This window comes from Lithobates pipiens, unplaced genomic scaffold (genome assembly GCF_037356315.1).
Source record: "Lithobates pipiens isolate NorthernLeopardFrog02 unplaced genomic scaffold, aLitPip1_a1.2 Scaffold_8, whole genome shotgun sequence".
NCBI lineage: Eukaryota > Metazoa > Chordata > Amphibia > Anura > Ranidae > Lithobates > Lithobates pipiens.
This window is the reverse complement of record NW_027507903.1, coordinates 158,686,951-158,713,872: the sequence shown is the minus strand read 5'-3', so window position 1 is coordinate 158,713,872 and position 26,922 is coordinate 158,686,951. Positions and strand designations below refer to the sequence as shown.

General features: G+C 39.4%; 1 protein-coding gene across 6 annotated transcripts in view; it reads left to right on the top strand.

The window, feature by feature from the left end:
* FRMD4A (FERM domain containing 4A) overlaps positions 1-26,922 on the top strand; it is a 583,773-nt gene that overhangs the window by 545,795 nt on the left and 11,056 nt on the right. For 5 of the 6 annotated variants that reach the window (XM_077472972.1, XM_077472971.1, XM_077472969.1 and 2 more), the window contains exons 16-22: positions 2,933-3,055; positions 6,250-6,478; positions 6,765-6,821; positions 7,997-8,234; positions 9,055-9,219; positions 9,691-10,550; positions 21,588-21,684. In XM_077472972.1, coding sequence (XP_077329098.1) covers positions 2,933-3,055; positions 6,250-6,478; positions 6,765-6,821; positions 7,997-8,234; positions 9,055-9,219; positions 9,691-10,550; positions 21,588-21,684 — 1,769 coding nt within the window. Of the gene's footprint in view, positions 1-2,932; positions 3,056-6,249; positions 6,479-6,764; positions 6,822-7,996; positions 8,235-9,054; positions 9,220-9,690; positions 10,551-21,587; positions 21,685-23,485; positions 23,558-26,922 lie in introns of all 6 variants that reach the window. The other variant, XM_077472970.1, reaches the window with a different exon arrangement.

The following is a 26,922-nucleotide window of genomic DNA, read 5'->3' as shown; positions in this document are numbered from 1 at the left end:
TATCTACAAGCAGTGTTCATTAGGGTTTTTTATGCTGATTTACATGGGACAAAGTTGTGGGGGAGAGATTACAACCACTTTAAAGCAGTATTAAACCAAAAGCAAACATTTTTTATATAGCAACTTACCATTCCTTGGATGTGATCATTTCATTCATTTTTTTTTTTTTAGGCTTTCTTCTATTTTCATCTGGTGTTCCAGCCAGAAAGCCTTTTTTTTTTCAAAAGAACAAACTCTCAAGCAGAATGTATCAGTGTATTTATTTAAAACTGACAGGGGTGCTTAAACTGATCATCTTTTATGTAGAACCTTTATCCCAAAAAGGAAAAAAAAACAATTTGCTGTAACTGACTATAAAGTGTGAGCTGGAGTTTGGCTTCAATTTGTCAGAGTATTGAAATCTGCTAGTGCATCTAACACTCCCTTTCCCCTAGACTGACAATTCTTCTGCCCAAAGTTGCCCCTGTGCTCATTCATCTAGATTGATGTGTTACTGGCCAGATCACCAGGTGAAAACAGAGGCAAAAAGCCTAATGCCGCATACACACGATCGGAATTCCGGACAGAAAAAGACAGATGAGAGCTTTTCATCGGAAAATGCGACCATGTGTATGCTCCATTGGAATTTAGCTGTCCGAATTTCTGCCAGCCAAAAATTGATTGCATGTTCTCAATTTTCCAGACGGAAAAACTTTCTATCGGAAATTCCGATTGTGTGTATGCATTTCTGACACACCAAAAATCACGCATGCTCAGATTCAACTACGAGACAGAAGCTAATGGCTACTGGCTATTGAACTTCCTTTTTCTAGTCCCATCGTATGTGTTGTACGTCACCGCGTTATAAACGATCAGAATTTAGTGTGACCGTGTGTAGGCAAGACAGCTTAAGGCGAATTCCGTTGGGAAAACCATCAGAGCTTTTTCCGACGAGAAATCCGATCGTGTGTACACAGCATAAGAAAAGAGAACTGATGCAGAGGCCACATCTAATGATTGGTAAGCTGCAATATATAACATTTATACTTTTGAGTTTAATACCACTTTAAGAGCAATCTAACCAAATATAAAATATCCTCATTTATCCATCATTAAATAATATAATTAAAAACACAGTTCATCTTTAAGAAGAACTTCAATCAGTCTTTTTACTAGCCTCATGTAATCCTAGCATATCAGAATTTAAGCTAGGAGAGGAAGGGGAAGCGTGACAAGACAATCAGGTCTTACTTGTATTCATTCACCAAATACAGCTTGCTGATTGGATAAGAAATTAGAGATATGACCTTGTCAGTAAGCTACCGCTCCTTTACTGTCCTATCAGTTTTCATCAGACTATGCTGCTTCAATAGTAGTCATGAAAAGAAAATGGTAAAGGCTTTGTGCATTGTTTGGCAGGAGAGCCTGGAATCAAAAACTGTACAAGAATTTGTTTTTTGGCAGGCAACATGGTTCACATATGTATTCCAACTGTGTGATTATCAGTCTTCCTACTTTCACACGTTAAAATGGTTCTGGATCTCTTGCATTTGTAACACTACAAAAATTCTTCATGTCAGGGCTTGGATAAACACAGGCTGAATCCTGCTAAAAGTACAAAAAGTACAGGTTTCCATGGAAAAATATGAAGGCCGCCATTGCTTTCTGAAAATACTAGTAGCATGGCTGTGTTTCAACTTGTTCCAGGTCAGTGGCTCAAGCCAACACATCAGTATGACAGCCAAGCAGTTAGCATTTCTGAAGCAAAGCTCAGAAATGGCACACTACTATACCCATAAATCCCCATGATGTCCTGAGCCTTTTAACTTGGGCCCTTCTTGTCCTTCTTCCCAAACGGAAGATCTATTGGGTACTGTATATAAGTTTGGTTATACAGTTCCATATCCACAAGATTTTAATCTAAGCCCTTCGTTGTTTAATTTACCCCAGATGGGGTTGCAACCGCAAATGACAGCAAACATTAGACTTGAATTTCAAGAGCATTTTGCCTGATTTAGCTGTGTGTTGATGGACTCTCTACTCCTAAGCTCTTTTCTGGATGTTTTATACCCATCTTTTTTTTTTATACTTTGTAAACTTGTACACTTTGCTACCGAAAAGTTTTGTTGTTTTTTTCTTATTCAGATTCTGAATACTTTATTAATTCTAAAGTGAAATTACTTAGATAAAGTTACATTCAACAAAGGCAACACAAATCATAACAAGGCACAGCAATAAAATCACCAATAACAAAAATGAATACCACATAAAACGAAATTAATACTATACAGTAATCGGGCATACCATCCTACTAATATACTACATAGAATAAATAACACTGATTGAAAAAATATCAGAAAATCAAACAACATGCAAATATTATACCACTTTCTCTAACATTATCCAAAAATCATTATACATAGTTTACCTAGCACCAACATAATATAAATACTACAAAAAATCTGGATCATAAACCAGATTTTTGGTGAAAAATAATAAAAACAAATTGAAGTGATACAATACTTATTTCAAATCTTTTATGATAGAATTTCTTTATTGAATTAAAATGATCAGACATGGCAAAGGAAATCTTCTTCTTTTCTGATACCATCCTTATGTAAACACACATTATCACTCCAATTTAGGTAGAGGTCAATTAACATTACTATATTTTCTGGGAATTGTGGGAGGATAGCAGGACATCTGGTAAAATCTCACACAAGAGCCAAGAGCACGCGCAAACTCTGTATAATTAGAAACCCCCTATAAGCACTTGCACTTTTATTTATTTATTTTTACAAAATACTTTGTTCCTATGGTAAATTTAAACTATTGCAAAACATTTGCTATGTAAGCGTAACTCGGGCCGTCAGCATTATTTATTACTTTAAAGAATCACACGGTAGCAAAACAAATGGCTTACGAAGTAAATGCTTGTTATTGTGTTTTGCAGGAACTTACAGGCAAACTGCCAAGAGAATATCCATTAGATCCGGGAGAGGAGCCGCCTGCTGTTCGAAGGCGGATCGGAACATCATTTAAATTGGATGAAGACAAACTTCTTGCAAAAGGAGAGGTGAGCAATCTACGTGAAGCTTGTACGGCTGTGGTGAAATGATAGGAGATACCAGAACTTTTTGGTTTAATTGGCTTATTTGCACAGTAATGGCATGTACCATTTATAAATGGTGCTCAGAAGGTTGACACTTGTTGTACGATGGCTTATTTAGTAAGAGAATTAAACATTTTTTTGGATGTTCATTTGAGGTTATAAATGAAGGCCTCTATGTAACAGCCACACTTTTGTAGAGCATCTAAGAACAAAAGGATGAGACTTTCTATTGCTTGGGAATCTCTCGCACAATGTATATTTATCCATGTCCTGGGTGTGTTTTCCATTAAATCTGTGACACCCAGTGCCCGGCCATGGTATGTAATACCACAGCTGTGAAGGTCTCGTATTACCAGATATAGCGACAGAGTGTTATCTTAACGGGAAATATGTCTTGTAAACACCATCCTCTAGGTCATATTTTCTCCTCCATGTTCTAAGATATGAGTCAGTAAGAAGCAATGTTGGATCAATAACTGCCTCTGATTCAGAACAGAAGCTCAGACTTTGCTTTTGTTATCGCAGAATCAAAGCTGAATAAACATGAAAGAGATGTCTGATTAAGAACATACTAATGCTATGGCTTGGGTTTGTGCTTGTATGTCTTATTAAGTAAGCGCTGCTCTCTTTCTTCCACCCATCTCTTGGTCAGAGCACTGAACCATGGCTGTAAAAACAGCTTAAGCAGCTCTTAGGACAGGAATATGCCAAACGTCCTTTGTCTGGGTGACTTATGATCCTCCAGACATCTCTGCCATTGTTTGGTTTCCTGTGTCTAGTACCAATTAATCAGGTTTAGTCATGTCATATGAGCAAGTAATGTGCTGACACAGCCAGGTTTTACCAAAATTCTCACACACTTTAAAAAGTTAAATATCTAAAAGTGTGTTGCTTAACTTTCCCATAGCCAGGAAAAAAAAAACTGATATTTTGACAAATTCCACAAGAATAATTTTACTTAGCTAAATTGAATGAACTAATTGTCTGTTTTAAGTGTATTTTCTAATTAAAACTACATACTACATGAGGTTTCAACAAGAAGGCTTGTGACTCTGTGCAGGTCACCTGCATATAATTTGTCAAGGAAAGCATAAAACATTGTCAAAATCCCCATTAATCAATTTAATTTGCCCAGAGAAAGGTATGATTCCTCCATGCACTCATAGATGTATTCAGTTAAAGGGATAGTTCACCAATGCAAGTAAGGGGTGTCTATAGATTAAAAACAAACTTTGCAGCTTTGACCAAAATTGAATAATGGCCTTGCTTTAGATGTAAGCTATTTACATATCTCCTGACGCCTGGAGACTACCAACTTATTCAAACCCTTGTGGCATGGGATTTCTCCTCATTAATGCAGAGCTTGTTTCTGTAATGGGGGTGAACAATAAGAACTAGGAGTCTCTTAGCAACATCCTAGCATTAAGTCAGGATAGGATGATGCCACCTTTGCGGGGCTTTCTGTCAGGCTTTGGGAGGTACGTAAATGGCCTATATCTATAGCAATTGCATTATTTATTTTGGTCAAAGCTGCACAGTTTGTTTTAGCTACAGATGCATAGGCAGTTTTTTGTGATAAGTGAGCTATGCCTTTAATGAAAAGCTGTCAAAGATTCCTACTTCTAATCTCAATATTTATTAAGTAGAAATTAAACTTATTAAAGAGGTATATTGTTCACAGCTTTCTTTGAACATACAACATGGAGAATGTCATAGAATACAGCCTTCTCATTTATATGCTAAAACATACCTAAAAGGATGGCGTTCCTCCTCCAGTTATGTAAAATAAATGGATAAATAGAAATCCAGCTGGTGGGAATGAAGTCCTTAACAATAGCCATGGCGTGCAATATCAGGTTCAAAGAGCTCTCCGTTGGTGTCCAAGAAGCTAAAGCTGGCCATACTCTAGTAGATATTCATTAGAAAATGTTGATTTTCTGAAAGTTTGTATGATTTTTCTAATTGTTAGTGTGGTCAAATCAACATTCGTTTTCAACCATAGAGATGAAAAAAACATGAAAGAGCAAGACGTTTTTCTCAAACTAATAAACAAAACTATTTTTTTTGTTCGGGAATGCCATTAATACCAAAGCAGAATGTTAAAAGCAACAACATTTTAAGTACTTTCCAACAAGTGCATTTGTCTCTGTTTCTACAGGCATTATTAAATGTACTGGCGAGATTTTTTTGTATAAACATAGGGCCAGCTTAAAGTAACACTATACACAGAATTTATATTATAGTATATATTTATAGTAAGGAAGGGTTATAACCCCTGTCAGATTTTTTTTGTCCCATTGCGAAGATTTCCTTTTGCTTCGTGTCCGATAAGAAAGATGGGAAGAGAGAGGAAATCCCTGCAAAGTAAGGGAATTCCTTGGGGACCCATTTAAAGATATCCCTTCTGTTCCTTTTCTGGGGACAACCCAAAATTTTGGATTTTCTTTTCTATTTTCACTTTCAATGATAATGGTAAACAGGATGAATACAGAGGGTGAATATAAAAACTGACAGGTGTTCTAATCCCTCTCCACTCTATCCAAAGCTTTTCCCTTAGCTATACTTTAAGATTCAACTAGTCGATTCAAACCACCAATGTTCAATATCAGTTTGGTAGACTTTACCTAATAGCTGCTGGATTCTATAGGTAAGCCATATTCATGTATGATGATTCAGCAACTTGTTAACCTTGCACATTATTTGTGTGTTCATAAAAGGTTTAAAGGAGTAAAAAAGCAGCTTCAGTTATTGAAGATCTGTGTGTTCAGCACTTTGAACATAACCTGAAATTAAAAGAGCTTTTAGCCCTATTTCAGTAGGGAGATGAAGGAAACCATTAGTAAGTCATGACAGAGTTGTGGTTAAACAAAACTTGGAGGGATGCATCATCATCCTAGCAGTCCAAGAATACATTAAAGTTCTGCTACTGGGTGGTACTTTGACATAGTTAAATAACAAGACATGGAGATTTTAAAAATCACAAAATAGTGTTAAACTTCTCTATCTGAAATCCTTAGTTAGACCGATTAAAGTGACAAAGTATTGGCTTCATTTAGGTTGTAAGTTGACTGATGTTGTTCGGTGTTGTAGCCTCAGTTTAATTGTCAATGCACTGTATGTGGGCTGAGCAGTTAGTAAAATCTGGAATTCCTTTCCAGGAAGAGGAGCTGGAACGCCTCGAAAGAGAATTTGCCATTCAGTCACAGATTACAGAGGCAGCTCGGCGCTTAGCCAGTGACCCTCATGTAAGTAAAAAGCTGAAGAAGCAGAGAAAAACCTCATACCTCAATGCTCTGAAGAAACTACAGGAAATTGAGAACTCCATTAATGATTACCGCATCAAGTCTGGCAAAAAGCCTACACAGAGAGCATCTTTAATCATAGATGGTGAGTGCTCAGAAATATATTTTGTTTTGATTTTTTTTTCTATTTCTAGTGTGCCATAATAAAATTAGTTAATTGCCATTTTATACATAGCCATAAATAAAAAATGATTGGTGTGCTGCTTTGGTTACAGAACACGTAATGAATTCTTGGCACAAGGCTTTTGGGCATGTGTGAACAGTAAAAGTATACAGACTTTACCTTTCGCAAAGAACTACTTTGTATACACAGCAGGTATAAAGCAGTAAAACTGTACATGTTCTTATAGTGTGCACTTCTTTATTCACAGAAGCAAACCTGGGCAGTGAAGACAGCTCACTTTCTGATGCACTGGTACTAGAAGATGGTAAGCATTGTACAATAAAAATTTTATTTAACGTTTGCTTTTCAATCACATTCATATATATTGGAGATTTACTAAAACTGGAGCACTCAGAATCTGGTGCAGCTGTGCATGGTAGCTAATCAGCTTATAACTTCAGCTTGTTCAGTTACGCGTTGACAAAAAGCCCAGGTTCACACTGATGCGGGTTTGAGCTGAACTTGCACGATTTCAAAGCGGCAATCCAGTCTGACTTCAGGGGCGATTTGACAGACATCTGTGTAGGTTCATGCACACACATCTATTGTAATTGCCCCAAAAGTAGTACAGAAACTGCTTTTCGTAATCGGTGCAGCGTCGCGCCAATTCGGACTGTGCCATTGCCGGTAATAGCAGCCAATTTGGCATGCGATTTGACATGTCAAATCGCATGCTAAATTGGCCCAATGTGAACGTGGGCTCAGACTCTGTTCACACTGCCATGACCTGAAAGTCATGCAACTTACAGTACGACTGTACCAGGCGACTTTGACATGACTGAAGAACTTCAGGGAATGCCTTTTGTAATCTTCCTGTAATGTCAGATCCAAATCACATCAAGAGGAGGATCCGACTTGGAGACAACTTCCATTAAAGTCTATGGGGGTTATTTACTAAAGGCAAATCCACTTTGCACTACAAGTGCACTGCAAGTACACTTGAAAGTGCACTTGGAAGTGCAGTCACTGTGTTTACTGCACATATGAAATTTTAGGCTTATATGCTATACATTTTTTTGACTAATCCAGGTTTGTTTTGCTGTTCTTTTTGAAACATAGTTTAATTTCACTGGTTAGCCATATTCATCTAAAAATTGAACAAATTAATTTAGGCATATGTCTTGATGTTGTACATTCAGTTGAGCAATGGCCATATTCACAGTAAGATATCATCATCATCAGCCCATTCACACAGATCTACTCCCTGTTGTAACAGAATGTTAAAATGAGATTGCACAGGACTTTTTTTTTTCTTTCATTATGGGTTTTAAGAATGTTTGAGCTCTTTCATTCCTATTATATGAATTTTAGCCTTGTGATTTTCTGTTCTTGAAGACAGTTGATACTATTATTTGTTTTTTATAGTCTAGGGTATATGAAATGTCTTCAATTATTCTAATTTGTAGTTAATTTTCTTAATTTTTTTTTTTAACCAACTAGATGATTCCCAGGCTCCTAGCATTCTATCACCTATGCAGTCCCCTCATAAAGGCCTGCCACCAAGACCCCCCTCCCATGGCAGACCCCACCCTCCTCAATCATTGGATGGACTGAGGCAGTTGCACTACCAGCGAAATGACTATGACAAGTCACCAATAAAACCCAAAATGTGGAGTGAATCCTCTTTAGATGAACCTTATGAAAAAGTGAAGAAACGGTCAACACACAGTCATTCCAGGTATCCACTAGTCTATTAACAGACTCCTACATTTGTGTACTACTACACTGCTGTATATTTCAAGATGCTGAACTCAGATTTTGGGGTTAAAGTTAAATATGCTGTTCACTCTGCATGGGAATTTTTCATTAGCTTAGTGAATGTGATGAAATGCACTTTGCAAATCATACTTGGTGCAAGGAAAATGAAAAAAAAAAAAATATATATATATATATATATATATATATATATATATATTTGCTTGTACATAATTGGATGATGGAATTAGAACTTCACCTTGTTCAATAAGCTAAACGTTAATTCCTTTAAAAAGATATTCAGCTTTAGTAAATTAAGCCCTTGGTGTCCAGCTTTGATAGCTATACTCACCATTGTTAACCCTTTTGTGACTGTGACATATACCGGTACATAATACTTTACATATATACTTTAATGCCCACACGCTGCACATATGAGTCTCTGAGCAGCTGATGTTTCTGTGCTGACAGTGAGCTCACTGCGCACTCCCAGCACAGAGACTGAGCTGTGAAAGGCAGCTCTTGTTCCCCATTGATCAGTAGCCAGTGGAATCGACCATTGCTCGATCATGTCACTACTGTGACAGCCAATCACAGAGCTAATGCAATCAGCTGATCATGCAATCACAGCGTTCAAAACTTTTTTAAAGGGACACCAGGACAAGAGGGAAAGTATTACAGAACTGTTTATTATTCATAGCAAATATGATTTTGTGCACTAATGTCCACTAGGCTGTTTTAATTGCACAAATGCATAGTTAATATGCTCCCTTTATGGATTAATTTTATTTATTTTTTTCCAGTAACCACAAACGGTTTCCCAGTACAGGCAGCTGCTCAGAAGCTGGTGGGAGTAACTCTCTACAGAACAGTCCCATCCGGAATATTCCTCACTGGAATTCCCAGTCCAGCATGCCATCCACACCAGATCTGCGATTACGAAGTCCTCATTATGTCCATTCAACCAGGTAAAATATATTCTTCAAATAATTAGACTCTTTCACAGTCATATATAGTCAGTCATATTGTTGTTTGGATAGTGTTCCATTACAATTCCAAAGTAAGTTGAGTTGATCAAACAGGCAGACACTTGCGTGTTAAAATTGATATTTCAGTGTTTTATTCAAAATGACATGAAACAATCTTCTACTGTATATATTAAATACATGTATACTGTTTTATTCCGTGTCAAGAGAAAAATCTCAACTGCTCTGGAAAGTATTTTCAGTACAGTGAAGAAAAAAATGCAAAGGTCACACCTTTTCATTTTCTTTCAAATGAAATTACCAGCATATATGGCCCTGGTGATGTCAGTAGAATGTTTTTTCAGTTAAAATATAAAGTGTAATATTTTATATTTAATTCAGATTATTTTATTTTTTTTGATTAAAAGATGTTTTTTTTTTTCTATTAGTTAATGTTATTTGCTAAATTTGCAGATCAGTGGATATCAGTCCTTCTAGACTTCACAGCTTAGCACAGCACTTTAGGCACCGAAGTTCCAGTTTGGAGTCACAAGGAAAACTGTTGGGCTCTGAAAATGACACTGGAAGTCCTGACTTCTACACTCCAAGGACTCGTAGCAGTAATGGCTCTGACCCTATGGATGATTGTTCCTCTTGTACTAGCCATTCCAGTTCTGAACACTATTACCCAGCTCAGATTAATCCTAATTATTCAACATTGGCTGAGGACTCTCCTTCCAAAGCCAGGGAACGTCAGAGACACAGACACAAGTCTAATGGGAACCTTGTATCCTCCAATTCAGGAAGCATGCCCAACCTGGCTGCCAGGAATGGAACTGCACACCATGGTGTATATTTGCATAGCCAGAGCCAACCTTCATCACAATATAGGATCAAAGAGTATCCATTATACATTGAAGGAAGTTCCTCCCCTGTTGTTGTGCGGAGTTTAGAAAACGATCAAGAAGGACATTACAGCGTCAAAGCACAATTCAAAACATCAAACTCTTACACTGCAGGAGGGATGTATAAGGAGAACTGGCATGGGGATGACAGCACAGACTCTGTTAGGCTTACACCCTCTCGTTCTCAGATTGTAAGGACTCCGTCACTTGGGAGAGAAGGCCATGAGAAGGGTTCAGGCAGAACTGTGGTGTCTGATGAGTTGCGGCAGTGGTTCCACAGGTCCGCCTCATCTCATAAGGAGCACAATAGACTTTCACATACTAGTTCCAACTCTTCAGACAGTGGCTCCCAGTATAGCACATCTCAAAGCACCTATGTGGCACATAGCAGGGTAACAAGAATGCCTCCAATGTGTAAAGCAACAACAGGTAAGAAAACTTTAAAAATATATTTTTTTTTTTCTGTAGTGGATTTTCCCAGCAATATCCATTATGTATGAAATGCAGTTGGCTTTTACAGCTGACCTGTGTAGTTTTTACATAACATTACATGCATTTGATGTGATGTGTCAATTCTAGATCATCCGAAACCTGTTTACATGGGTAATTTATTTAATGGTTCTAGAAGTAGCACCACCACCAGAGATTCTTTGTCAAGTGACTTTTACTCCACAAGATACAAGAAGTGTGTTCAGTGCTCAGACTTTGGTTGTTTAACTAGGGGGAAAAAAATGTAAAAAAGCTTTGCAGATGGTGCTGTCTATTCTTAGTAGATGTGGATCATAGGTAAAGTAGAACCCAGATAGCAGCTATCTGCAGTAAACAGTATTTACTGTTTCTAGTTGCATAATGATTCAGTTTCAGTAGAGTTTAAAAAAAAATCTTAGTCAAACGTGATAGGTTAAACTGTATATAAACTCCAACAATAAACTCTTGCTGTGCTCCCTTTTGGTTAAATATACCATTTAGTCATTTTGTCGACCATTTCAGAGAAATATCTTTTGATCTGCCAAAAATCCAGTTCTCTCTGTGAACTACAGAATCACCCTATGTCAATGATGGCGAACCTTGGCACTCCAGATGTTTTGGAACTACATTTCCCATGATGCTCATGCACTCTGCCGTGTAGTGGAGCATCATGGGAAATGTAGTTCCAAAACATCTGGGGTGCCAAGGTTCGCTATCACTGCCCTATGTTATAGGGAAAAGAAAAGCTGGAGACTCCTGTTGTCCTTACACACTTCCTATCTTGGAGTGATAACTCTGCTCCCCAATAGATACAGTACAATGAGCATTGTGACCCCAATGCCTCATTCACACAGGTGTACTTCAGCGCATGCCCATGTGAGAGCCGTGTTTACCTGCATGGGGATGCACAGGTCTTCTGTACAGCCCCCTGCAGGCAGTCCCATTTATGTCAACTGGGTTCCAGTGACTGCTCTGACATAGCTGCTGCTCCTTACTTGACTTTGTGTGGGTGCATGGCCCCAAACGCACACTAGCTTAATTTTGGGTCATGCACCTGCACAAATGTCAAATTGGTAGCAGTGTCCATACAGCCTCTATGTCACAAATGACATGAATGGGATTGCCTGCACAAGGATGCATGGAACAGCTGTGCATTCCTGTGTAGGTAAACGCACCCCTAGCACAGGTATATGCATGTAGTACACTTGTATGAATGAGGTCTAAAATAGGAAATATGTTGTTGGCATGATCACCAGGTGAAAGCAGTAGAAAGAATCCTGAAGAAAGAAAACGAATGCAGCCACCACATATAAGAACTGGAAAGCTGCAATAAACATAAATAACATTTTGGTGAAATCTTGTTCTTGATGCACGAATCACATGTAATCCCGACCATGCTTTGTACTAATGTGTAATTGAAATGCCCGTTCCATAACTTTATTAATATTATACAGGATTTATATTGCACCAACGCTTAGAATAGTGCTTTAAAAAATAAAGGAAGATCGTAATATGGTGCAAATCTCAGACCCGCGTAATACAATTTTGCAGAGCCAATAAGCAGTGCTTTGGTGTGTATCAATAGTTTGTTACAGTCATATATTACAATCTTTTTTTATTGGCATGTTTTCTTAGTACAGCCTAGTATTGTGAGAAACCCTAAAAGGTTTTGCCTCCCTGGGTCTGCCTCTTATTTTCACCAGCTTTCCTAAGTGGGTGGTCTATTTCTTGCAGGGTGGTGAACAGGATGACGTTCTTGTGAGGCAAATCACACTGCACTCTAAACATATAGCGGGTAGACAGGATGTTCTCATCCTGCTGGCTCATAATCATACAGATGTTCCTGTGATCTTTGTACTTTGTATAAAATATTGTTCATTAGATTCATTCTTTAGATCATTAAGTCCTTATTTTGTGCAGATTTGGCTCATGTTCTAGTTCACTCCCAAATGTATTATTTTTTTAAAACATTTTTGGTTGCTTATTGATAAAATAAAATATTGGTCCAATGGAATCGTGATTTCTATTTCAAATAATTTGACCACAGGAGATGCATGTCCATTTCAAGCCATAACATTTCCCAAAACATCTTTGCTTGCCTTTTGTTTATAGACTGCATACAGCCTTACATCTGCTATAGTCAGCAACCATATCTCCTGTATTTGAAGATCGGGATATTAGGCCCTGGCAGATTGTCCAGTTGAGCTGATGGGCATCTGTCACACTTGGCTGATTGAATTCATAGCTACAGGCTTGGATTGATAACTACTGCCAGTTACAAGTGATTTTACATAAAGAAAAGTCAGAGCCAGAGAAGTCTGTCAGACCCATCTCTTCAGCTTCAGAGAGATCAACCAGCACTTGGGAAATTTGATTGGGCATATTTATGTGCATTTATGTGAATGTGTATTTATGTGTAAAGGAAAAATCTTGCCATGTAGGGCAATGCCAGCATGTTCATCCATCTTTAGTTCCCATTTAACATCCTATGCCGCGTACACACGGGCGGACTGTATGGCGTACTTAGTCCGTCGAAACACATTTCAGCGGACAGTCCGCTCGTGTGTGGGCTTCAGCGGACTTTTTCAGCGTGCAGTCTGGCGTACTAAGTATTTCGGATTTTTCGAAATTCTGTCCGTCATACTTTGGTTTCAGCGGACAATCCGCTCGTCAGTATGCTAGTTCGACGGACTAAGAATGGCGCATTCCCAGAAAGGATTTACACGGCGGAAGGGTGCTTTGCTGTGTATTGGACTTCCTATTTCTAGTCCCGTCGTACGTGCTGTACACGTCATCGCGCAAGCTTTCGACGGACTGTTTGTGTATCCGTGTGTGGTCAAGTCCATTCAGTCGAAAGTATGACGGACTGTCCGTCGGATTGTATGACGGACTAAGTATGCCATACAGTCCGCTCGTGTGTACGCGGCATTACTGTAGCTATCTTGTGTGAATCAAGGTATACATTACATTTGATCAATGAAAATTAACTATCAGACCCTTATTGTTTTCTCTAGAAGAGTAATATCTATGTTAGATGGTCACCTACTGCAAAGAGGTAAAACACATGAAAGTAATTCAATTTACTCTTATGTGTTCTCTTCTTCTTTTTTTTTTTGGATAGAATATGATTGAATTTGTATTGTTATCTGTGGCCTCTATGAGGACATGTCTATCTACTTCCTCTACCGGTGACACTCTTATACATAGGGCAGGAAGCAAGGGAAATCAAAAACAGCAATTCAGATAGCAATAAACTGTGATATTGCTCTTATGACTCCCCTGGACAGATTTTACCTCACTCCCCAACAATAAAGACCCTTTCCTGACCCAAGAATAAAAGTTTTGGTTGGAGTTCTACGTAGTTAGTAGCTCTGTATGATTTACAAGTAATTGATACGATTTTTTTTGTCCTCTGCCTAAGCTTGCTGCTGATAGAACATGCAAAAATTCCCACCATAATGTACGATAAGTAAATTACAGGCCAGTGAAGTGCAAATGGTCTGGCAGTTTGATCGTTGCAGTGAACAGTCAGGTTATATCTAATGATAACGTAAGGCTTTACGGCACAAAAAAAAAAAAAAAAACTGTTAGCTTTAACTATAATCATTACATAAAAAATAATAAATAAAAGGCAAAAGGGCACATTACTTCTGTTTATATTTTATTAAATCGGGCCTAGATGTTGTTTGATACTTTCTGCCATTAAAAAGAATTTCATCGGCATATTAAATTTCTTCAAAATGAAGGCTCCTGTGGTGCTTTTCTTTCTGTGGCCTTTCAAAGACTGCCTAGAGGCAGCACATGAATGTTAACGAAGTCTGAATTGTAACACAAAACTTTATAGGTATTGTCTCCATGGCAACGCTTGTGTCAGGTCATTTCTGTGCTTTGTCTGGATGAATGACTCCGGGGATGCATTGGACAGAATGTGTAGAATGTGGGAGTCATGTGATAAGCATGATGTGGGCTTATTACATGTTCTTCTTTGCAGTATGTGATCCTTCACAAGACATTGTAGTAGGTTTACCACTTTCAGTTTAACGTTTGTTATTCTTTGCTTTTCTAGCCAGGTTTGCATTGTCCATTTTCTTCTGCCCGGGCATATAAATCACGATCTCTCTCTGCATATAATGTCTCATTGACAGGGCTGATTTGTTCAGAAGTAACCTATTTTTACAAGTTTAGACCCTTGTACTTTGTGCTACCTGACCCCCCCCCCCCCTTCCCCGTACAGCAAATCCAACAACAGCTTGGAAGGCGATGGATCCATCATAACTGCATCTTGTCTTGGCTCAGAGCACTTTCCCGAGAGGAAACCAGAGGGAGAGGGGGATGTGCCAGTCTCCGCATTCCCCTTGCTGCAGCTTGTCTCAGAAAAGTCCTCTGAACTGCAACAATCTGTAGTTATGATGAGTCCATCTCCTTCCAAGCTGTTATTGGACTTGACAAGGAGTGGGGGACAAGTCAGACTTTATAACTAAATTTAAATTTAAATGTATCACCAATGTACAGATAGGTATGAGTGTGCCGACATCCTAAATATATTGCAACATTTATTCAAAAGAAGGAAACATGGACTTTAGAGGCACATCTGTAGCGTTGAAATACAAAATGTACTTTTATTAATCTTTAAAATTCACATTATTGACATGGCATGTTAAAAACAATAATAATTATGTCATAACTGAGAATGTAACAATCATTTAATAATAGTGTAGACAAAAACTAACATGTCAAGGAGTCTGTCCCTCATCCCTACCCCCCCCCCCCCCCCCAAAAAAAAAACTTTGGGAAGCAACCAACCCAGAAAGCATGTGATCATACAGTTTTATAGGACCCTGCAATTGGGTTGTGTCCAACTATGATCACCTATGATGACCTATGATCACATGCTTTCTGGGTTGGTTGCTTCTCGAGGGTTTTTTGGGAGTAGGTATGTGGGAAGTATGTGCCTCGTTTTTCCTTCTTTTGAATACATTTTGTTAGACTTTATAACTAGACTTGTACGACTCCAAAGTTGCACTGACTTTTGAGTGCAACTTTGATGAAACTTTGGATGGGTGCAACTTAAATACAACTTTGGCTTTGACCAGTGATAATGGACAACTGTTGCATTGTATAATATTCAGGTATGGCTTTCATGGAACTTTTGAGGGTTAACTATAAAGTCTATTGCCCTCAAGTTGCATGAAAGACAGACCAAAGTAGTGAATGAACTACTTTGAAGTTGCTGCAACTAAATTGCACATACATTAATGGTTATCATTGGAAATCATGGGGGATGACTTGTCATGCGACTTTGATGTCCAAAGTTGTATGACAAGTCGCACAAGTGTGAATGGAGCCGTAAACACCCACTGTAGCTACATAGGACAAAGTATTGCATATACTTTGTCCTATGGGGGACAATGTAATAGGGAATGGTGCAAAAAAATTGTAATGGTAGTTCTTTAATAAATGAATGCTTGCACAATGTATGTATGCCGCTGATTTTTTAATTTTTTTTTTTTTATCTTTATTACAAATAATTAGCTTGTGCAATTGCTGTCTACAGATCTTGGTGGTATCAAATATCTAAATGCCCTGGGCGTATTCCATATGCATCAGTGCATATGGTCTAATGCCCGTATATATCAGATTTGCCCTTCACTGTGGATTGGCTAAGATTGCAAATTCAGTCTCCTGTGGCTAAATGAGCACAGTTTACAGAGGGAAATCTACTTCTGTGTTGTCAACCTACCTGAGCCATAAAGATGCAGTAACAGATGGATCTGGCAGTTGATAGTAGTTAATAACATCAGTGTGTTTGATATCTCTACCTTTATTGTGAAATTATTATCATTATACAGGATTTATATAGTGCCGACCGTTTACGCAGCAGGTTACAACTTGAGGGTAGACGGAACAAATACAATTCACTTTAATACAGTAGGAATCAAAGGGCCCTGCTCGTTAGAGCTTACCATTTAAGAGGGAGGGTCAAGAGATACAGAAGGTAACAACTGTGGGGGATGAGCTGATGGAGAAAATAAATGTACAGTTAGGTGGGGCCAGATAGGCTTCTCAGAAAAGTTGAGTTTTCAGGGATCGTCTGAAAGTAGACAAAGTAGGAGATAGTCAGACAGAGTGGGGTAGACCATTCCAGGGGATGGGAGAGGCTCGGAAGAAGTCCTGGAGGTGAGTATGGGATGAGGAGACAAGGGACCTAGAGAGCAGGAGGTCTTGGGAGGAGCAAAAGGATGATTTGGTTGGTATTTTTAGACCAGGTTAGAGATGTAGCTGGGGGCCAGGTTGTGGATGGCTTTGTAAGGTAGCATCTTGAATTTGATTAGTTGGTTGAGCTGCAGCCAATGGAGGGATTGGCAGAGAGAGGTAGCAGACGCTGAGTGGTTTGTAAGGTGGTAGAGCCTGGCAGAAGCGTTCATTATGGACTGAAGGGGGGATAGCCTATTTGGAGGTAAGCCAATGAGGAGGAAGTTGCAATAGTCGAGGTGAGAGTTGACCAGGGAGTGGATTAGAAGCTGCGTGGTGACATTGGTTAGGAAGGGGCGTATCTTGGAGATGTTGTGGAAGTTGAGGCGGTACGTTTTGGACGGCGATTGGATGTGGGGCCGAAAGGATAGTTCAGAGTCCAGGATTACACCTTGGCATGGGGGATGGGTTGATAATTGAGCCGTTGATTTTGACAGAAAAATCAGGGGAAGTGGCACATGGGGGAGGAAATATCATGAGCTTAGTTCTGGATAGGTTGAGTTTGAGGAAGTGATGTGACATCCAAGCTGCTATATCTGTTAGTAAGTTGGTCATGCATGAGAAGACAGATGGGTTGAGTTGGGGGGTGGAAAGGGTGGTCCACTGTATCAAAAGCAGCAGAGAGGTCCAGGAGAAGTAGTACAGAATAATGTCCATTGGTTTTAGCCATTAGTAAGTCGTGGGTGAGTTTAAGGAGAGCAGTTTCCATGGAGTGTTGAGGGAAAAATCCAGACTGAAGGGGATCAAAAAGTTTGTTCATAGTCAAATGGTCACTCAGTAGGTTGTAGACCAGTCTTTCAAGGAGTTTGGAGGAGAAGGAGAATAAGGAGATGGGGCATAGGTTGTTAAGATTGGTGGGATCCAGTGAGGGCTTTTTTTTTTTAATCAAAACTGATTTTATTAACACACAAATACACACACAGGTCATCACATAAGCAGCAGAGAATACATAGTCAAACAGCATACACATAAAGACACCTTGTACATAGCAAAGTCATATTCCGCAAGCTGTATTAAATATCACCCTAATCAATCATAACACCACAGATACAGGTCAAGATTGTCCAGACGGGCCGCAGCCCTATTACCTGCTCCCCCCCCCTCCCCCGCAACAACACATACCCTCGTATGGCCTGCCCTATACCCCCTAACTAAGCAACCGTCCTATAACCAGCTCCAGGGGTGATAACCCGGGGGTATCAAGCCAGGGTCCCCACAGTCGCTCAAAGCGTCCCGCTCGGCCTCGGTGTTGGTAAATATACTTTTCCATACTTAACACATTCCCCATCTGAGTTATCCATTCCTTCAACCTCGGGGGGTCACTCGCTCTCCAGTGTTGAAGGATGAGTTTGCGCGCCTGAAAAAGAGCTCTCCCCAGGGCCTCCCTAACCGGCGCCTCCAGCGAGAAGTGAGGGCTTTTTAAGGATAGAGGTGACTAGCGCATGTTTTAGAAGATTGGGGAAGATGCCAGAAGAGAGGGAGAGATTGAAAATGTGAGTTAGAGAGTGTAGAATTCAGTCAGAGGGTGAGCGTAGCATTTGCGAGGGAGCTGGATCCAGAGGGCAGCTCGTTATGTTGACATTAGAAAAAAGTTTAGCAACCTCAATAATACTAGCAGGGTTGAATGAAGGAAGCAATGATTGTACCTGTGGACATGGGGTGTTGAGTAGGGGAGGTTTCTGCGCATTGGAGATCTCCTCAGTCCTCACGAATTGTATCAATATTATTTTTGAAGTGATTGGTGATCTCCTCGGCAGTGAAGTGAGTGAGATAGAGGGGGGAGGCAGTGGAGGACAGAGTAGAGTGACAGGTAGTTCAGACTTACAGGTAGAGAAGGTCTCTAATGTTAGGCAGGTAGAGGGAGAGGAAGTGGAAGACCTGGAGAGAGTGAAACTAATAAAGTAGAGATCAGAGAGTGGGAGAGGATTGTTGGAGAGGTTCCACAGAGGGCACGGATAGAAATGCACAAAATTAGCTATAGCCATATTTGCATTAATATTAAAGTGGCTCTAAAGTCTTTTTAGCCTTTTAATGCATTAAGGTTAAAAAAAACTTCCACTGTGTATTCTCCCCCCTCCCTGACACTTACCTGACTCCTGTATCGATCCAGTGCTGTGCCCAGCTGCTGTCTTCCCTCCCTCTCTTCCTGGTCTCACAAGCTTTGCTGAGAAAAAATCAGATCAAATCCAGTGAACAGAGAGTGAAGGGCATGGTCGAGCCGTGTTAGTCTATGAACACACACAGCTTGGCTCAGGACCAATCAAGTGGCTTGCTATGGGGGCAGACACAGTAGGAAGAGCCGAGATCGGCAATGGGGGACCCCAGAAGAGGAGGTAAGCGGTGGCTCTGTGCAATACCTTTGCACAGTACAGGTAAGTATAAAGCAGTTTATTATTTTACTTAAAAAAAATTACTTTACAATAACTTGTGCCAAGTTAAAATAAATCTCCAAGTTCATGATAAACATTAACCCCCCTAGCGGTAATCCCGAGTCTGGCTCGGGTTGGGATTTTACTGACAGGAGCGGTAACCCCGAGCCAGACTCGGAATCGCATCGCTGGATGCAGGGGAGGACACAGGGAGAGTTACTTACCTTGTCCCCTGGATCCAGCAATGTCCCCCGCGCTGTGTGATCGAGCTGTCCTCCGCTCGATTCACAGTGCCGAGTGCCGCCGAGCTCCGTTCCCTGCGACATTACGGCGGCAAAATAAAAAAAGTCAAAAGACACAAAACACACACAGCACTGTAATCTTACAGATTACAGTGCTGTATTAAAAATGACACACCCCCTTTGTCCCTAGTGGTCTGTGCAGTGCCCTGCATGCACTTTTATATTATAAATACAGTTTTCTTCTGCCTGGAATTTGGAGATTGTCCATAGCAACCAGAAAGTGTCCCTTTTTCAGTGTTTTAGGATTTGATTACATTATTGAATAATTTTTATTATTCTTTATTATATTATAAACGTTATCATACCTGGGATGTCTGCTAGACTCTGGTTTGAACAGATTTAAGAGAGTTATTCCTAAGAATTACAGGACTACAAAATAAAACGCCAAATTTCCATGCAAAATAATTGTACCGTTTTCAGCACCTAAAATCAGACTGAATCATACCGCCAGGGAGGTTAATGCTGATAGAAATTTTTCTCAGTTAGATGCCTATTCTCAAACTCCTTTTCCATCTTTTTCTGAAATTAAGAAAGGCTAACCTGAGGTTGAAGTTGCTAGGAAAAGTAAGGTGCCCTATGATGTAATATTCAGAATGCACTACAAATCTCAGCAATGTTAGTAGCCTGAAGTTAACTGAAACTTGTGGCCCCTGTTCAGAATGTACTCTACAGTCCCCCAACAGTCCACTCCCTTGGTGACTACACTGTACTTTGAACATGGAAGCAGTCAGTCCAGCAACAAATAGTTAACCAAATACTGCAGTCATCATTTAATGAATGAGGTGAAACTAGTCTCAGTATTTAAACCTATGATGGATAGTTTTCGATGTGTCCGTTAAGATATTTTATGTTTGATACTAGCATTCCAGATGTGCCCTTTTACCTTAAAGAGAACATATGTTTCCTGTAAGGAAATTGGTCTCTAAGATCACTGGGAAAATAGTGCAGTCTATGTGTAAAGTTAGACATATTGGTCACAGTCTTAATTAGGAGAATGCATTATAAATTAGATATGAATCAGTTTGGAATTTCCAGTTAAAATTCTATATATCAAAATTTAGCAAAGTGCAGAGGAAAGTGACACTTGTTTTGTTTTCAGTCTTGATGCCAACAGCTTACAACAGGATATATCATAATAGGAAACCTTATACATGAGTATTTTACCAATGAAAAATCATATTTTGGAATGGCAAGGCCATCATATAGAACATCCTCACAGCATACTAAAGCTTATGTATAAAAACCAGAGAAAAGGAAATGTCAGAAGATGACGTGAAGAATGAGATGTATGTACCTAGTTGTACATTGTGTGCAGACTGGGAAAGCAATGAAATGGCACTGCAGACTTTCATTGCTATGCCTTCTCATAATTCTGGCTGTTCTGTCCACTATGGATTCTGAATTACAGATGATACTTCCAATGATTGTTTAATGGACAAGGTCTGCAGATTTGTGTACCTGAGGATTGCTCTGCCCAGCTACACTGGACACCACAGTGGTTACCCCACATTACTCTTGCATTTTATCATATTCCATTCAGAAGATGTTGGTCACTGTGTGGAGCATTTATTGTCCCAGGGGAGAGTTTCTCTGCATGATGTTGCAGAGAACACTCTGTGATTGGTGGAGTGGCCAATCACATGACTTTTTCAGGACCATTATGGCTGCTATTGTAAGGTGGCCATGTTGTTGCTTTATAACAGGGCACCTTAATGTTCTTTTTGTAAAAGCTACAAAACATGTTGATGCCAAACGAATAAAGACTGTAAAAGCAGTTTATTGGAAGGAGTCAAAACATATAATCACGTTTACTATATTTGTTCTCTCAATCTATATAAATATAGAATCTACTAATGTATTTATATTGATAACTTAAACTACAAAAGTGTCATTGTGTTACTAAGTGGCCGAGCGTTCTTTTTTTGACTGTGTCTGTACTAACCTTGGATTTGCTTCCCAGATCAAAGCTTTCCTTAATGTGACTTATGTTGAATGGAATGTGATTGTTAGGCGATATCTGCTTTCATTAGCTGCGTAGTCTGACCTCCTAATTTTTGTTTGTGCTTTTATCCCAGCTGCCTTACCCCATGGTCAAAGAAGTTCAACACCTTGTAGTGATATAACAGGCACACCTCCTAGCAGCCCTCACCACATTTTATCCTGGCAGACTGGGTAAGTCTTTTTGCCTAATAGATCATTAGCATTTACTCTTAACTACCTGCCTTTTCATTAAAAGGAATTGCTGGAGCATTCCATACCATTCTTATTTGTCAGAAAATGACATCATGGGGAGTGTAAACAGACCTCCTAAGTGGTTGGAATGAAAGGAATGTGGATAGGGGATCCTTATTAAAGTAATCCTGCAAGGAAGGAATTGCGGCAGCTGCCCTATCAGACTTGTTTTTTTTAAATGTGCAAACTCAGGCTTTTATCCTGATCATGGCTTCAGTACCTAGTAAGTCACTGATCTAGCACAAGTTTGCAGCTAGTAAATCTGAAGACTCCAAACTCATTGAGATGAGTTAAGTTTTTGGTGTATGTTTCCAATTTAAAATGGTGTCCATGTAATGCTAGCCAGTGCTTCAAAAGTCATGTCCTTGGTGCCTGTATATCCGTTCACTTATCTTCTAGAGTACCCTGGTAACCCCCATAGCTCAAGGCTCTCTGTATGCGAATAGTGCCTGTGGTCAAGTCTGACCTCTCCTTGTACTGTCTGTCTCTTATATTATTGTTGGCCAGTGAAGCCCTCGTCATAGTGATGAGCAAGGCGTATGGTAGGGGTGACAACTGGGGACAGGGCTGGGCTTATTTACAATGATAGCTGGCTGCTGTCTACACAAGAGCACCCTGTATTTTGGGACTCCTGGGGTGGTCTACAAGACAATTGAACCAATGTGAAAGCAGTTGGACATGCTAAAGTATATCATGGACATGCCAGTACTAACATGATCAGTACCTCAGATTAGGTGTACTACATAATGGGGGACATTTATCATTTCTGTTGCAGAGCAAGACAATGCTAAACAGGAGGCAGATTCTGCAACAAGTTTACTTTAAGAATTCAGCTTCAGTTATAGCTTCCTCCTTCCTCTACTGAGCTCTAAGGTAGCTCTGCAACAGGACTAAACCTGCCCCTTACGTTTGCATTTGTTTGGAGGGAAAACCCATTTTTTTTGCTGTATGTGTCAAATACCATTCTAAATCTGTCAGTTTGCTGCTCACAATTCCAGGAACAATGGTTACAAATATGCATAAAACGGTTGCAAATATTTTGCTAAATGAGAGGCAGCCTGATTTGTGTTTACTCATACCCTAATTTACCATTTCATTTTGCATTTCTTTTGAAGCACTTGGTGACCTGTTTTTCCTTTCCACACACTAATGTAAATGTTCAGCTGGAGTTTATTCTATTGCCCCGAGAAGATCTGATACGTTCTTTACATAAAAAAGAAAGCTGCTGTGTATTAGTAGACATTTCTGCAGATCTAAATGCATTGCTTAAAGGAGAGATCTGGGGTGTATAAAAAAAACTAAACATACAGCTATCTGTCCCATTACCGATCACATGACCACTGATCACTCAGTTCTCTGTGTGCTCAGAGCGGAGAGCAATAACTGTCAGTCACCGCTCTCCGCTTTGCCCATCCAGTTCTCATTGGAGTGCCGACCAGGAGAGGGGGCAAGAGAACTGGCTTCAGCTCTGTCGCATGCTGATAAGCAAGCTTATAATCAGGCATGTGATTTCTGTCTAATTGCTTAGGTGTCAGTTAAGAAATATTCAACCACAGTATAGGAGGTTGGAAATTTTTTCATCTTTAAGTTCAGAGTCCTTTTCATGAAATTTCACTAAATACTAACTTATGTGCAATTCTGCTGCTGGTCTTCTTCTTTTCCAAGCTGTACTAACTTGTCACTAATTAACGTCTGCCTCACTGTATCTCTACTTTTCCTCCCACTGCTCTCCTCTGCTCAGAGATGAAACAGAAAACTCACCCACTTTGGATGGGTCTGAGTCTTCAAGTCACCAAAGTACTGATGAATAGAGGTATTGTATAATGCTTATACATATCCAAGTTACCCAGTCACATTGTGCATGGAAATTCATCTTCTATGTCATTTATACCTCATTTGTTTAGATGACATCCATTTGTGGTTCAATGAACAATCATAATGCCAAAGAGCAGATTTTACTGCAAAATTAATATTCTTGCTGGTTATTCATGGAATGGTATAATTACAGCTAGCTGTAAATATTTACAGGTATTTATTCCCTTGTTAAAAGTGTGTGATCTTTTCTACCAGCTTGTTGTAAATCTTAGTAGTAGGTAATAATGCTTTGAAATCCTTTTTGTATGTGTATTATTATATAAATGAGCCAACATACTGGAAAAAAAATAATTTTCTGTGCAGCTTATATCTTATTGTTAAAATGTAGGTCTATCTATTCAAAATAAAGAAAAAAAAATCATATGCAGTACCATCTCTGCAATACATACAAATTTCCCCCTCATATTGTATTCCGGCAGGGAAGAACTCAAGCAAGGCTGGAAATGCTGCCTTTTTTCCCTTTACACTACCTTTCCTACATTTAATTACTGTATAGTATCGAGGGGAGCAACCCTAGGACAGAAAGTGTTAGGACTAAAGCACACCTCTCCCTTTCCTAATCTCCATAACATAGGGGAGGTGTACAGTAGTTCAGAGGAAACCTGTGCTTGAAACTGCTTGAGATAATGCCACAGAGCCCACAGGAAGTTACGAGATCAGAAGGTTTTTGGAAGGATCCACAGGTTTTGTTTTTCATCATATATCATAGAGATACAACAAAACACTTTAACACCTTCGTGCCTAAGGATAAAACAAATCTAAATGCCTAAGCATAATTTTGCAACTTTGACATGCGTTAGTAACACCATACATATTATCACAACTAATTTGTACATCCAGGTGGATTATACCTTGTTTTTTTCAGAACTAATTGGGCTTTCATTTGGTGGTAAATGGTAATGATAGCTTCTGATTTTTTTTTTTTTTATCAAAGTATAAAAAACTTTTTTTTAAATTTAGCTGTATATTTCTTGGTACTACCATACCCTTTCACCAAAAATCCAAATGTAATTCTCCTGCTTCTGATGATCGCAGTGATTCCACATATGTGTATGTTACTTGTCACATGTACCCATAGTACAATCCAAAAACAATAGTTCGCATTTTGCTTTTTTTTATATATAGATATTATCCTACCTAAAACACACTGATACTAGCTGACACTGATACTAGAGTAAAAAAAAATCCTGTCCTTTAACCCTGGTCTTGACCTTGACCCAAACACCCTGGCCTTGATCTAGGTATTTTTTTAATTTCATTTTTTTAATTAATATTATTTTGTTTTTTTACACACACTTTTTTTTCTCTTTGCAAGGAGAGAGAGAGATATGATGCATCTCTCTCCTCCATTCACAGAGAAAGAAAACACGGGAGTGGACTTCACAGCGACTGATCACTGATAGCAGATCAGAGAAGAGAGATACGGCCCCACGGAGAAAAGTGCTGTGGGGCTGCATATTTGTGTTAGGTTAATGTGAATGGGGTTAAAATGTGTGTAAAAGACAAGGAACTCTTCTCCTATACTAGCTACCCTGTAAAAAGAAGATGCATATACTTTTCTATTCTCAGGGCGCTCCAGTCCGGTCATGTGATCACCCCAATGGCCGGCTTCAGTGAAGAGGACAGAGCACGGACAATTGATTAAATTAGTATTGTCACCCTTAGGTGTAGTATGGGGCATCCGTTTCCGGCTGTCCCTCCTCTCCTCTGAAGCTGCTGCTGGGAGCCTAGACTGGACCGCCCTGAGAATAAGTATAGGTATCTTCCTTCTACAGATTTCACACTGAAGGCGCCTCTTAAGCCTGAGTGCTTTCACACTTGGGTGGTGCGCTTGCAGGATGGAAAAAAAAGTCCTGCAAGCAGCATCTTTGGGCTGGTGTATACACCGCTCCTGCACCGCCCCTGCCATCGAAATCAATGGGCAGTGCCACTGAAGAGCTTCGGCGCTTTTTGGGTGACTTTAACCCCTTGTTAACCCATTCTTTGGGGTTAAAAGCACCCGACTCCCTCCCGCACAGCGCTGGTAAAGCGCCGCTAAATCTAGCAGCGCTTTACCGCTAGCGCGGCCCACTCCCCAGTGTGAAAGGGCTCTTAGAAGTTAGAAGGTTGGTGGGATTAGGTTTAAGCTTAGTTAGTTCTAGCCTGGACTTCTGCTTTAAATAACAGTAACAGGTCTCATTCCGCTCCCAGCTTTTCACTGGACCATGAAAAGAGAAGCAGCAGGCTGATGAGCTCATCCCACTGCTCTCTCCTCCTACCAAAATATTCTTTTTTAGTACATTAGCTGACTGGCTCAGTGCACTGCTTCTCCCACACCCACTCTGAGCTCTACTGTATAGTAATTTATCTATTTCTTTTGATTCATCCTCCATATACATCAACATCCAATCAGCTGTTTGGACAAATAAATTGCTGATTATACAGAACAAAAAGCAGTAATTTATATAACTGAAAGTAAAACCTGGGAAATGTGACATTTTATTTCTAGATGGTAAATATACAGTGTATTTATTCATGAAAACACTTTATTGAACCATTTCCAGCCAAACTAAACATTTTATCATTTCCAATGTAATTTGACAAGTAGCTAAAAGAGGGGGAAAAAAAGAAATGGGCAACCGGCTCAGTCCATTTATAACTACCAAGGGAGGTGCAGGTCATCACAAGCACATACAGCATAATCCAGCAGTCAGATGTTTAATAAAACCGGGGAGGTCCGATTTGCACACAACTGTAAATAAATGTATAAAGCCACACACCTGCTCGTGGCTCTTGCGAGAACACCAACACTGGGATATGTGTAGTGTTGACTAAATGACTGAGTTTTTAAAGGTATACTAAAGCTGGCCATACCTTAGGCGATTTTTGAATGAATGTTTTATACAAACATTCTCTGTACATTCAATGACTTGACAAATGTCATTCGAAAGTACGTCAAAGTTTTGTTTACATTTATTCTAAAATGAACTCTTAAAAACAATTCTCTGAAATAAGACCATATATGCTGTTCGAGAAATATTTTCCATTCTGCTTTCTTCAGATTTTTATTGTCACTATGGTAAAAAAACAAAAACAAAAAAAAAACATGGATTTGACCCAAGTAAGGATTAGTCAAACAAAAGGTTTTTCTAAATATTAGATTTTACTATAGTATGGCCACCTTTACCAGCTGAAGACCTCTCATCCAACTAAGGTCTCATGTAAACAGGAATTTGTTTTCCTGCATTCGAGGTGCAATTGAAATGCACATCAAATGCATAGGAATGCAGGCTGCACCATTCCCTCTCCCGAATACACCAATAC